General features: G+C 36.6%; 1 protein-coding gene across 1 annotated transcript; it reads right to left on the reverse strand.

The window, feature by feature from the left end:
* Positions 1 to 3,920: 3,920 nt before the first annotated feature.
* LOC114264438 (phosphatidylinositol-3-phosphatase SAC1-like) lies at positions 3,921 to 9,656 on the reverse strand. The gene is made up of 8 exons (XM_082915190.1): positions 9,600 to 9,656; positions 8,479 to 8,600; positions 7,810 to 7,923; positions 7,020 to 7,217; positions 5,586 to 5,777; positions 4,444 to 4,553; positions 4,307 to 4,321; positions 3,921 to 4,159 (listed from the first exon to the last, which is right to left on the reverse strand). Exons 1-8 carry the CDS (start codon positions 9,654 to 9,656, stop codon positions 4,137 to 4,139), a joined length of 831 nt encoding a protein of 276 aa, XP_082771316.1. The 3' UTR covers positions 3,921 to 4,136.
* Between the last annotated feature and the right edge of the window lie 3,597 nt (positions 9,657 to 13,253).

The raw sequence follows: 13,253 nt of genomic DNA on the forward strand, positions 1-13,253 counted from the left end.
ATTAAGGGGAATTAAAGAAATTGTGCAAGAACTCACTAGGATTCAAGGAGTTGAGAACGTAAGGTATGAAATCAAGCCTTTAGTTGTGTAATTAGGGTGCTTAACTCATGCATTCAAAAAAAAAAAGAATTAAGTGAGTTGGGGCAAGAATTAAGCTTAATGATGTAAAAGAAAAGAGTATACACACATGCATGTGCATTACATTGCATTTAGAGGATATTGTCTAAGAAATTGTCCCATGCATGTTCATATTTTGGTTGTAGTCTAAGAATTTACCATGTTTTGGAGTAGAATATCTCATTTGATCATGTTTTGGAAGTTATGAACTCAAATGAATACAAACATGACATGTTCACATCATGTTCTACTTTTCAAGTTGAATGTTGCACAATCGACATACTTTTGGGCATTGATTTCATGAAATGATCTTTAAACCTTCATATTTTACAAGTTTACATATGTTGTCTCAAGTTTTGTGCCCAAAAGGATGTGAATTGTAGCCTTGAATTTGAATTTGGAGCTGAGAAAAGCAATATGGAAATCCTAGATTTTGCCTCTTCGCGCGAGCGATGGATTCTCCGCTCGAGCGACCACTCTGTGATCTTGCACTTTCGCTTGAGCGACTAGAAGTTCGCTAGAGTGTGAAATGCATGCTCCCAGAAGTTCTTATGTTTTGCAGCCCGCCTAAGCAACAAGAGTTGCGCTCGAGCGAGCATCGAGCGAAAAAATCAAGCAACCAACACTTTTGAAAAAGTTTACAGACCGCTCGAGCAACAGATCTTGCGCTCGAACGACCACTCACATTTTACATGCTCGCTCGAGCGAGGACTCTGTTTTCAAAAAGTTTTGTCAAGTGTTTTCAAGTGCATTTTTGCATCCTCATTTCATCCTAGGCATACCTAGGCCAAGATTAAAGCACAATAATGAGGATAAAAGTAGAGACACACCAAGATAAGAGAAGAACAATGTAAATGTTTTCAAGTGTGTAATTCAGTATATAATCGTTTTGTACCTGTGTAGGTCACGTGCTGTAAGATATCTAAATTGCCTACTCTATTCGTCTGTTTGGAGCCATTTATTATTTGTGAGTAATAACTCTGTAAATTTATGTTAGACTTTAATTATTTTCTGATGATACGACATGATTAGTTTTTTGAAATGCTATTTTTTGTGTGAATGAATGATCGTCCAAGTTTTTGAAATGTATTCGCGACATTCTTAGCATCATATGATATGTGTTCCTTTATGGGTCATCAGGTCCCTTTATGGGTCATCGGAATGCCTTTACGACCGTCCCTTTATAGGTCATCGAAAATGTCTCTATGCACAGGAGTCATCGGAATGCCTTATGGTCGTCCCTTTGTGGGTCATCAAAATGCCTTCAAGGCTGTTCCTTTGTAGGTCATCGGATTTGTTAACGCTAATGGATGTGCCACGTACTATGATGTGAAATGTATGAATTTTGAAAATGAATATGAACAAGTATATAAATCAATTTCTGATTTGAAATCTGAATATGTATAAAACTCTGTTTCTGATATAAACTCTAATTTCTCATTCTATGATGGACATCATTCATTAAAACCCTTTACTTTGTTATTATTCACTAGGCTCCCGCTTACTATTTATATTATATATGTAGGTGACCAGGCTTGCAACCAGGCTTAAGATGATGCCTGAAGGGTTTTGTGTTTGTCAGCCACCTTTTGTGCATTCCAAGGAGGTTCCGGATCATGTCAAGTCCCGTGGCCATGTTTTTGTGAATATTTGAGACTTTAGTACTTTTGTTTTGACTATGGATAAATTTCTGTTTATATGGATAGTACATGGAATGACGTGTATCAACTGTATCTTTTGACGTCACACATATCTTTATTAAAGTTTAAGAATATATGTCTTATGTATGTCTTCACAGCTCAATGGACTATGTATATTTTATGTATTTGCTTCCGCAGCCCCTAATTATACATTATTATGTTAAGAAGCTTTTGGTAATCTAAGGATTACTGGCCAGTTACGAAGCTAAACCTATAGGGGCGAGTTTGGGTTGTGACAGATGGGGTGTGTAAAACCTTCCCATCTGGTACCTAAGCCCCCGAGCCAAGTTCTTTGGTTACGATGGACTAGTTTCTTAAGTGTTGGAGTCAATATGGGTTCTTGGACCCTAAAACCAAGTGGCGGCTCCAGTTTTACAACTTTAGATTTTTTTGGTCATTTAGCCTATATGGAAAATGATAAAAGATCCATGCAGGTCATATGGTAGATCTAGTGGGCTTCGATACAAGGATTTTTTATTATTAATCATTGGTTTATCCCTTTGATTTGTGGGTTAATAAAATATGAAAGTAATAAGTTGATTATGCTTACCAAAAGCCAACTGTGCTTACAATGGGGGTGTTTGGTGCAGCTTTTTTAAGCCAACTTATAGCTTCTGGCTTTTAAAAAGTTATTTTGGACTGTTTGGTTAAACTTATTTCAAACAGCTTCTGATTCTAACAACTTATTTTAAGTCAAAAAAGCTGATTCTGAGAAGCTGCTCACCCCTTGCTTCTGATTATCAGCTTCTGCTGTGGACATGTTAATTCACGGTTATACTCTTAGATTTTTTTATTTTTTATTTTTTTAAAAATAGAAAAAGACTCAAATGGACTATTAAATATTATTATTATTTTTTATGAAAAATGTAGACAAATAGTGAATAATAAAAAATAAAAATTAATTGAAAAAGCTACTTCACAGCTTATTTAACAAACACTACTCAGCAACTTAAATCTATAATCCAACAGCTATACCAAACAGATTAACCGCTTCTGATTAAAGTCATAATCTATAATCTGTTAAGCTATAATCTATAATCTGTTTTAACAGGTACACCAAACACCACCAATGAGTGATCTTGGTGAAGCCACAAATCCAAAGGTGAAGACGATCTCAGTAAAGACCGAAGTGCTAGATCGATCCTCTCCATCAGTAATCTTGTAGTGATTTTGCTGTTATTTTGTTGATTTTGTGATTTTGTTGGATAGTATTTGGGATTTTGGATGGTAGAACGCAATATAGTGACTTGTACAAAATGAGCTCATTCATTAATCAAAAGATGTCACTACATATGTTGAACAATGTACAAAAGTACTACAAGAGAGGCCTTGCCAATGCAGCTTAGGGTCCTTTAAAGGCAATGGTCCGGTTCAACACTTGAGGTATCCCACCTTAATATTGCATTTTAAGCCATTTACAAAGTGACAAGAGGAAATATTCTCTATGTTTGAGAAATCATAACGAATTTTTAAAAATTTTACAAAATGAGAAAAATTACAAGTTGTTTAAAAAACACCTTCCATATTAAGGTATTTATATACAAATTTACAAGGTGAAAAGACTTTATTTGAACCTTCAAATGATGTCGCAAAAGGTCCATATATCGTCGCAAAAGACTTTTTGCGACGGAGCAGCGACGGAAAATGGGGGGTGGCGAAAAGGGGCGTGACAAAAAGTATTTGCGACGGTTACAAACCGTCGCTTTCTTTTAGCGACGGCTAATCAATAGTTTTTGCGACGGTTTCGCCTGACACAAAAAAAGCGGAAAAAATGGCATTTTTAGTGACAATGTTGATTGTCGTCGCAAAAAGTATTATTAGCGGCGGTCCAAAACGTCGCCAAAAAAATAGTATTAAGTTAATACCGTATGGGCAACAGTTTAAACCGTCGCAAAAGATTGGAACTAATATGTATATGCGACAGGCTAACCCATCGCTAATAAAATATAAGGAAATGAGAATTCCATTAGCGACGGTTTATTATTGTCGCAATAAAATTATTTTTTATAAAATCATATTTTATTAAATATTCCCTATACAAATTATTAATATTTTTTAAAATACACCCATATCCACATCCAAATTCACATTCAAAAAATCATATACCAAGAATAATATATGTACCTTGTAACAATTGTCAATCAAATATTCTTTACAAAAATATATAAAATAACCTTTAACAATACTAATAATTTTTGAAATTCAAGAACTCAAATTTTTAGTATCGGCAATAGAAATAAAAAAATAAAAAATAAAAACAGATATAATGTGGCTTGTTTTGATATCAATAGTAAGCTCCCATATCGATAAGCGAAGATATCACGTACTCCAAAAGTTTGCATCTGCAAAAAGAAACAAAAAAGAAAAAAAAATCATCATTTACAACATAATTATTTTCAAGCTTACAAAAAATGTAAAACATTTGATATTTTTTTCAATAAATAAGATTGTAAACTCTAATATCGATATGCGAAGATATCATCACGTACTCAAAAGGGTTGCACCTGCAAAAAAAAAAAACAAAAAAAAAAATCATTTACAATATAAATTAATTTCAAGCTTACAGAAAATGTAAAACATTTGATATTTATTTCAATAAATAAATAAATAAGATTGTAACATATACATGAATTGAGCGCCACACAATGTATCTTCCCACAGCTTCTCCAACTGTTCTTAGACATCGGAATGTTGTTTCCAAAACAACGTTCGGCTTGTTCGCTTTTAAAACAAAAACTTTGCAAAATTCAAGGCCAATTAGAACTCCATCAATTTCACACAACGAATCGACACTAATAAGAAGTCCCTCTGCAATTGGACTCTTGGTATTACATAACTCTCCAAAGAAATTTTAATTACATCCTACAATGATGATAATACTATTAAAAATAGGCAATGATTGTACACATTGAGCTATAATCTAACAATAATCGAATAAACACAAAAAGAGTTTGTAAAGAAGAAGTTTTCATCGAATTCTGTCTTCTCCTACAAGTCATGTGTGCCAACTATGTTGCGCGTGTCAAGTTTCGTTGACATCCGAACCCGTTTGAGCATTTTAGCGCGTCATCCGATTTGAAAAAGAGTTATTAACTAATAAGTTTTCATAAACTGAAATTAGGCTCTAGATTCAAAACCGGGATTCGGTTTCGAGTTCCGTCTTCTCCTACAAGTCATGTGTGCCTAGTAAGTTGTGCGTGTCAAGTTTCGTTGACATCAGAACCCGCTTGAGCATTTTAGTGTGTCAACTGGTTTGAAAAAGAGTTATTAAGTAACAAGTTTTCATTAACAAAAATTAAGCTCTAGATTCAAAATCGGGAATCGGTTTCGAGTTCCGTTTTTAGCTGTGGATTGTGTTACATAAACTCTTATATTTCCCCCATTGGATATGATATGACCAAGGTAAGGGCCCGAGATATGTGTTAGACACCCCTACCCAATTTAGATACTTAGATCCACTAGTTTTATATAGATAGATAGATAACTTCTTTTTTTTGTTTTTTGATAACCAGATGTCCGGACCAGCTTATGCGCACCTCAACTAATTCCGGACCCTGAAGTTAACGATCAGCCCAACCTTCAGCGGCCCTAAGGTTTGGGATGTTTGGCCTTCATGAGATTCAACCCTGCGACCTCCTGGGTGGTAAGCCCTTTGGTTGCCTTCTTCTCCCACCAAGCCACACCCTTTGGGATTAAATAGATAGATACTTGGAAAGATATCATATTCATAGAATATGATTCACAAATAATGGTTTTGAATAGAAATACCTCTTAAAGACATCCTTTTCATTGACATCACCGCTAAAAGAAAGCCACTTGAGGTCACACAAGCCATCTACTCTCTTCTCATCTTGACACCTTCCATTTGCAGTTTCCTGTGAAGCCACCTTGGGTGCACAGTTACTTTCCTCATACTTCCTCTGGCCAAAAAGCCAGTTTGGACTTTTGAGTTGTATTTCACTGGGAAAAATAAATAAATAAATTCAGTGTAATCATTATAACATATGCCTAAGTAATCGAATTCAGAAATACAACAGCATAAAACAAAATTCATTTCAGCACTGGGGTAGTTAATGAGAAAATTGAAGTTCCATATGTAACATTACTGGAGAGAACATAGACGTATCTATCTTTCAATCTCATACAAAAAAAAAACAATAAGCCAGCAGCCAAGAAATAAGGAAAGGAAAGTTTCTGACTCATTCTTGCTAAATAAATTCAAACTGTCACATACCAGTGAAAGGTAATACACTAAGAATAAATATATATGCATACTCTCTTTTGGTAAGTAAAAGCAACCACTGAAATGCCCCAACCCCCAAGAGGGTAAAACCCACGTAAGCACTAAATACATAAGCAGGATTGGAAAATATACGACAAGCTTAAATAACCCAAACACAAGTCTGAAAAAAAATGAAAACCCCAATACAAACTTCAAAAACATAGGTATACTTCAGAAAATGGATCAGCATCCCCTCCCCTCCAAAGGTTCTCATACTCCACTTCAACCAAATAGGCAAATGCAGTGCTGCTCTTCTCATGAGCCAAACCCTTGCTCCCACAACCCCCTTTCAAGTCTAAAAACATCAAAGACTAATCCCCGGGACTCTTTGCATGCCCCACGTAAGACCATGTAAAAAGATATCACTTTAATTTGGTCAAATAAAAGTAATTGGTAGCTTTGGTGTAATTATTATTTAGTTAGGATTCAAATAATTTCTAGTCTGGATACTTTGATTGTGTTTCCAAATATTGTATAGGTTTAGTTTCGTATTTTGATTAGGGTAATTAGCCTGTAATAGGTCTTTCATTGTATTAATCAGATTTGGTTCTAATAGTATTGTCAGTGTTTAATGCAGTGGCCTGTTGATTCTTTCCTCTCCCCTCTACTATGTTCTACACCAAAAAGAAGATAAATGCAACATTAAAAGAAACACAAACCTCCAAGGATAAATTAATAACACCAACCACATCAAAGAACACAAGCAACAAGGAAGCAAAAACAATCAAAAGCAATTATCCAGAACTTAATGACAAATATGGATGCAAAACTAATAAACTACAGCAGAATCTTCTACAATGATTTGTTGGTCTATGGCTACATTTTCCATCATGTTGAGGGAGTAGAATTAGATGCAGAAAAGAAAAGAAATGCAATGCTAAACCAAGAAGGATATTTGCATAGCTCAAGTAGATAATTACGCTGCATCAGGTGCCACTCCAGAATTCCAAGGTTTATGATCTGGTTCACTGAAAAGCCTTACATTATGTATTGAACTGCATGTTCTCTCTATCAACTTATCAAATGATGTCAGCTTCAACCGTGAGAAGTCGTCTCTGCAAGCCGAAATAGGGGCAAAAGTAGTTCTTGCTCCCACAAGCTTAGCCTCAGATAGGGAACTGTGAATTTAAATTAGTCAATGCATTTATATGTAATTAGATAAAAACATAAAAATTAAAATAAACATTCAGATCAGAGATCACCACTCAAAAAGAATAGGAAACAACAGTAGTTTCAGATTCAGAATTTAACACAATTTCAAAAACATTTGCAAATTTGAATTCTTGGATACATTCTATAGTTGAAAATAACAATGTTTCATGATGGGCTTTTTCAGATCCTTCCTATTTCATTAAATATATAACATGTGTAAATGCACAGGGACACACTTTTGTCCCAGTATTTGCTAAATCTCTTGAAAAATTTACAGTACAACATACTAAAACATGCCATACCAATTGTTTTTAGTTAAACTAAAGGATAAAGCAATCTTCTTCTTTTTTTTTTTTCTTTTTTTTTTTTTTTGGTGTGTCAGTTCAGGATGAAACAGTAACCAGATACAATTAAAACTTGCAAAGCAATATACCTCTCCCACTACCCATTCTGATGGTCAAATTAGATAACTGAGATTAACTTTACTACTTACAAGGAGAGACAAGAGAATAATATAAGGTGAGATGCCTCAAAAATTTGAAACACGTTGAGGTTTACCTGTTATCCGGGATAAAAAGGTCATCTACTATCCCAGATACATGAAGATAATAATCAGAATCCAGCTCCCAAAGTGCAGGTTTCCCTTCCCGTGGTTGGAAGTAGCCTAAAAATCTGATAAACCCAGCAAACAAAGATTAAGTAATAAATTTGAAGCATCCTACATTTCCACAAAACTTTGTTACAACTAAGTGAGGAACCATGTGCTGGTGATTCAAATCAAAGGCTTCTTTCATCCCGTATACTGAGGATAGAGGAAACTCAGTACAGTTATAACACCACATGCTTGAACAACATTTATCTATACTAACATATAAAGCCAGAACATCTGTTTGGTGTGAACAAAAAAATGAAGTTGTGTCAAGTTATAGATTTTAAAATTTTCAAAATTGTCATGTTTGAGTTTTTATTTATGAGAAGTTGTGGACAAAGAATGCAGTTAATTAACCAATTAGAGAGAGAGAGAGAGAGAGAGAGAGAGAGAGAGAGAGAGAGAGAGAGAGACTATAGTGGAACAGTTGTAGCTAAATTTCAAATACGATGAGAAGGTTCAGTCAAAAATGGAGGTGGGAAGGTTACGTAGTATATAACAACCACGTGCATTGTGTGTGACAACCCCTAGAAAGAATAATGGATCAATGAGAAGAAACAACAGGAATAGATGATTACAAATTAATCACATCTTGCTTTTCACCATCAGTATAAGCATTACTGTAGTATCGCTTGATAGACTTGAGAAATTCCCTAGACTGCGTCGTAGCTTTCCACTTGCCCTGCCTCTCAGGAAACACCTAGAGATCAAGACAAATGTATTGTTGAATAATATACGAATAGCACATGAAAACCAACATTTCTTGAAAACAAACCTTATATTATGAAAACAAACTGAAAAGAAGAGGGTTACCTAGACCCTGTTGTTGCCGCTGCAGACCCTGTTGTTGCCGCTGCAAGAGAGACAGAATGACGACTGAGTGAGAGGGAGGGTATGCGTGGGCAAGAGAGAGAGGAAAGAAGAGGGTCACCTAGACGTTGCTGTTGCCGCTGTAAGAGAGATAGAGTGACGATTGGGTGAGAGGGAGGGAGAGAGCAGTGAGATTAGGGCTTTTTTTCTTTTTGATCCCAAGAGATAACAGAGAATTTGGGAATATCGGGAAAGAGGGAGAGTGGGAGGGGGTTTTGGCACGAATTTAGGAATTACTATTTGCGACGATGTTAAGGCCCGTCGCAAATGAAAGAGAAAAAAGTAAAATTTTGCGACAGATTTCCAAAAGAACGTCGCAAAACAGGAAAAAAAATTTAAAATCAGAAAAATTTTGCCACGTTTAACCTACCGTTGCATATAACCTTACTTTTTGCCACGGTCTAACTTTTTCCGTAGCAAAAACTATAAATTCCATGACGGCACTTAGATCGTCGCAAAAAGCAAGCTTTTGCGACGGCACCTAAACCGTCGCAAATTGTTCCGTGTCAAATGCTTCTTTTTCTAGTAGTACAGGCATGGGCATGCACACGGCAAGACATGGTCTGGCACTGGCGTGCACACGCAGCAAGGCATGGGCATTGTCGCGCAAGTGTGCTAGTAGGCGTAGGCACATGCTGGGCATAACGTGGGCTTGTTGGTGCCTGTGTGTGCACATTGGTAGTTGCGTGGGCTGTCCTGGGGCACGCATTGGACTGACTGCTGCTTGGGCCCTTGGTTGCACTTGCACAAATAACTTCTTAGCATATTTTGAACTCCTCAAAGAACACAAGTGTGTGGCATCAAGGTGTTGACTATTGGAGGGGCGTACCTTGACACAATGGCAAGAGTACTCAACGTAACCCTTTCTTTTCATGTGTGGCTTCATTGGTTATGCTGACTCTTCTTTTTCTATTAAAAATAAAAAATAAAAAAATAAAAAGATATGACTGTTTGACTTTGCAAATTATTATATAACCTGTGAGTTGGACTAAATTAGCAAACTGGCTCATGCCCCATGACACTCTAAGCTTAATTTCTAAATTTGTCACTGACATCGACCATTAGAGATTCTTTAATTGGACAATAGATATTAGAGAACTTTCTTGGGTCTCATTCCGGATTAGCTTAAAATTTAGTTTACAATGTTTGTAATATTTAGTTATGATCAAATAAAATATTTGATTAGACCTTATGCAGTATTTGGTTATGACTCATTTTGTTTTGTTTTGTTTTATTTTTTTAATAACTAAAAGTAATTAGTTATAACATTTGTGGTAATCAATACCACAAATACTATAACTTACATATGGTACACACCCTCAAAACGATGTGTATTCTAGAATGACCCTTCTTTTTTATATATATACTAGTAGCTAGCACACGTGACACGTGTACAATTCAAATAAGTAAAAACAAAACAAAAAATTTATTATATATTGTATATCACTCAAGTAGTAAGAATCTTCTTTACCAGACCCTAGATCTTAGGTTAAAATCTCGTCCTACTCTCTTTTCAATAGATCTGCCACATAGCCATTCAATTTGAGATTCTAAATCAAATAATCAAATTACTATAAATTTTCTTTGAGAAGGAGGTGGATTAGGAAATTGAAAAATCTAGCCCACACTTCTCCTTAAAACTTAGGTATTAAGGAAAGAAAAACTAAAGCCTTATAATCAGAACAAATTGGGCAACAACACACCCACACCCTTCTGGACCATAACATACATTAACCGGACAAACGGCACTCCAGGCGATATGGGATACATTTCAATATACCTTCTTGGGCCACGAGTTACAATAGCCGGACAAACGACACACCAATCCTCCTGGACCATAACATATAGTAGCTAGACAAATGACACTTCAGGCGATGTGGGATACATTCCAATACACCCTCCTAGATCAGGAGGTACAGTAGCCGGACAAACTAGAGATGGCAATTCGAACCCGGCCCGACGGGGACCCGACCCCTCGACCCCAATTTGAGCGGTTTTTTTTCAAAAAATATCCCCAATGGGCGGGGATGGTATTCAAAAATTAATCCCTGATCAGTTTCAGGCCAGGGACGAGGATAAGTGTCCCAGCCCCGTACCCGTCCCCGTCCCAGTCCCAGTCCCAGTTTATCCCCGAAGTGAAATTACTATTTTAGCCCTCTATATATATATATAAACCAAACCTCATTCACTTTCACAGTTTCACTTCTCTCACTCTCTCACTACGTCCCTCACTTCTTCCTCCCTCATTTACTGACTCAAATCTCTGAGTCTCACCCATCTCTCTTTCATCTCTCTCTCCTTCTCCCTCTTCCTCTTCCTCACTCACTCACTCACTCACGCAGACTCAGAACAATTGCCATCGATCTGAACAAATTTGAAGAAGTGAAAAAGCCCTCCGTCCGTAAAGCCCTTTGTTGCCACTGATCTGAACAGATCATGAACCGTGAAGCCTACGTTGCCCTATATATATATATATCTGTTGTTGATGAACAATTTTTTTTTTTAAAGTTGTTATATATATCTGTTGTTGTTGATTGATGATTGTTGTGATCTGAACAGTTGTTCTGTGTGTGTGTATGTGTGTGTGTGTTTGTTGAACAGATTTGTCATTCGTCCATTATACAGAATTTTTTTTCTTTTGTGTTGAACAGATCTGTTAGGGATGTTTTGGGGTCGGGAAAACCCGATCCTTGTTAGGGGACGGGGGCGGGGGAGGGGGAGGTGATGGGTTCCCTGCCGAGGATCGGCGGGGAGGACAAGGATTTTTCTACCTTCGGGAATCGGAGACGGGGAGTGTCATCCCCGACCCTGACCCGGCCCGTTGCCATTCCTAGCAATGTTTTAAAAATTGGACCAGTGAATGAACCGGAAAAATGATCGGGTGGACGGGTCACCGGTTCAACCGTCGGGTTGAACCGGAATCGAACCGTGACGTCATAAATATATTAAAATTATATTTAAATAAAAATATAAGTAATAAAATTATAAATTAAAAATTTTAATAATCTTAAATATTTCTCTTAATACTTTTTTTATTAAAAAATATAAAAATATATTTAAAAATATTATTAATTTTCATTTTGGAAGAAGAATTTAAATATTTAATATTCCTTCCATGTGATTTTAATTCAAACACTTTGATTGAAGGAAGAGCAAAATTTTTGGAGGGATATCAAATTTTAAGTTTCCCTCCAATGAATTTGATTGAATCCCACATAGATTTCTTGAGTTTTTTGGAAGAATTTTTTTCTTATAAATAGATAGAAGCTTTCACAATAATTTCAAGCTCTCAATGGGATTCCTCACAAGAGGAGACCCTTAAAAGAGAGTTTCCAATTAAATTTTTATTATATATATAATATATATATATATATATATTAAAATAAGAAAGAAAGAAAGAAAATAAAACGGTTCGCCGGTTTTCAAAAAATAGGCCAGTTTTTTCAAATGGCCGGTTTAAGAGGGTCGACCGGACCGGAACCCCATCTGGTCACTGGTTGAACCGGCCGGTCCGGTCCGGTTTTTAAAACCATGATTCCTAGGACAAACGGTACACTAACCCTCTTGGACCATAACATACAATAGCCGAACAAATGACACTTCGGGCGATGTGCGACACATTCCAACACACCCTCTTGAACTAGAAGGTACAGTAGCCAGACAAACGACACACCAATCACACACCCATACCCTCCTGGACCACAACATACAGTAGCCGGACAAACGACACACCAGGCGATATGGGATACATGCCAATACACCCTCTTGGACCAAAAGGTACAGCAGCCAGACAAACGACACACTAATCCTCTTAGACCATAATATACAATAGCCGGATAAACGACACTCTAGACGATGTTGGATACATTCCAATACACCTTCCTGGACCAGGAGGTACAATAGCTGAACAAACGGCACACCAACCCTCCTGGACCACAACATACAGTAGCCGAACAAACAGCACTCCAGGCGATGTGAGACACATTCCAACACACCCTCTTAGATTAGGAGGTACAGTAACCGGACAAACGGCACACCAATCATAGGATATGGGAACACACCCTCCTGGGACACATTCTAACACACTCTCCTGTACCAGGACATACAGTAGCCAGACAAACGGCACACCAATCACTAGCCCAACCAAGTTCTGATACCAAATTAAAAAGTCCAGCCACATTTTTCCTTAAAACCCAAGTATTAAAGAGAGAAAAACTGATACTTTATAATCAACACATATGAGACAACTTCAGGCGATGTGAGACACATTCCAACATAGGACAACTCACTCCCTCCCTCCTCCTTATTGTTTGCAAATTCAGAAGAACATGAAAATTAATACTCTATTGCATATTGTTACACTCTATGTTACCAGAAAACGTTAATACCTTAACGAATTACATGTTGGTATCCGCGTATCAAAATATGGTACACTTATGTTTCAAAATGATAAATTTAATGATCTGAAACGATCCCAAATTTT

This window comes from Camellia sinensis, chromosome 1 (genome assembly GCF_055761805.1).
Source record: "Camellia sinensis isolate YWXY chromosome 1, ASM5576180v1, whole genome shotgun sequence".
Lineage (NCBI taxonomy): Eukaryota > Viridiplantae > Streptophyta > Magnoliopsida > Ericales > Theaceae > Camellia > Camellia sinensis.

Coding starts and splice junctions, on each gene's coding strand:
- LOC114264438 (XM_082915190.1), bottom strand. CDS start 9,656: ATGAAGCCACACATGAAAAGAAAGGGTTACGTTGAGTACTCTTGCCAT. Junction 7,924..8,478: donor AAGCAAGATGTGATTAATTT/GTAATCATCTAT, acceptor TGGGTTTATCAG/ATTTTTAGGCTACTTCCAAC. Junction 5,778..7,019: donor GGAGTGGCACCTGATGCAGC/GTAATTATCTAC, acceptor TATTTTTCCCAG/TGAAATACAACTCAAAAGTC.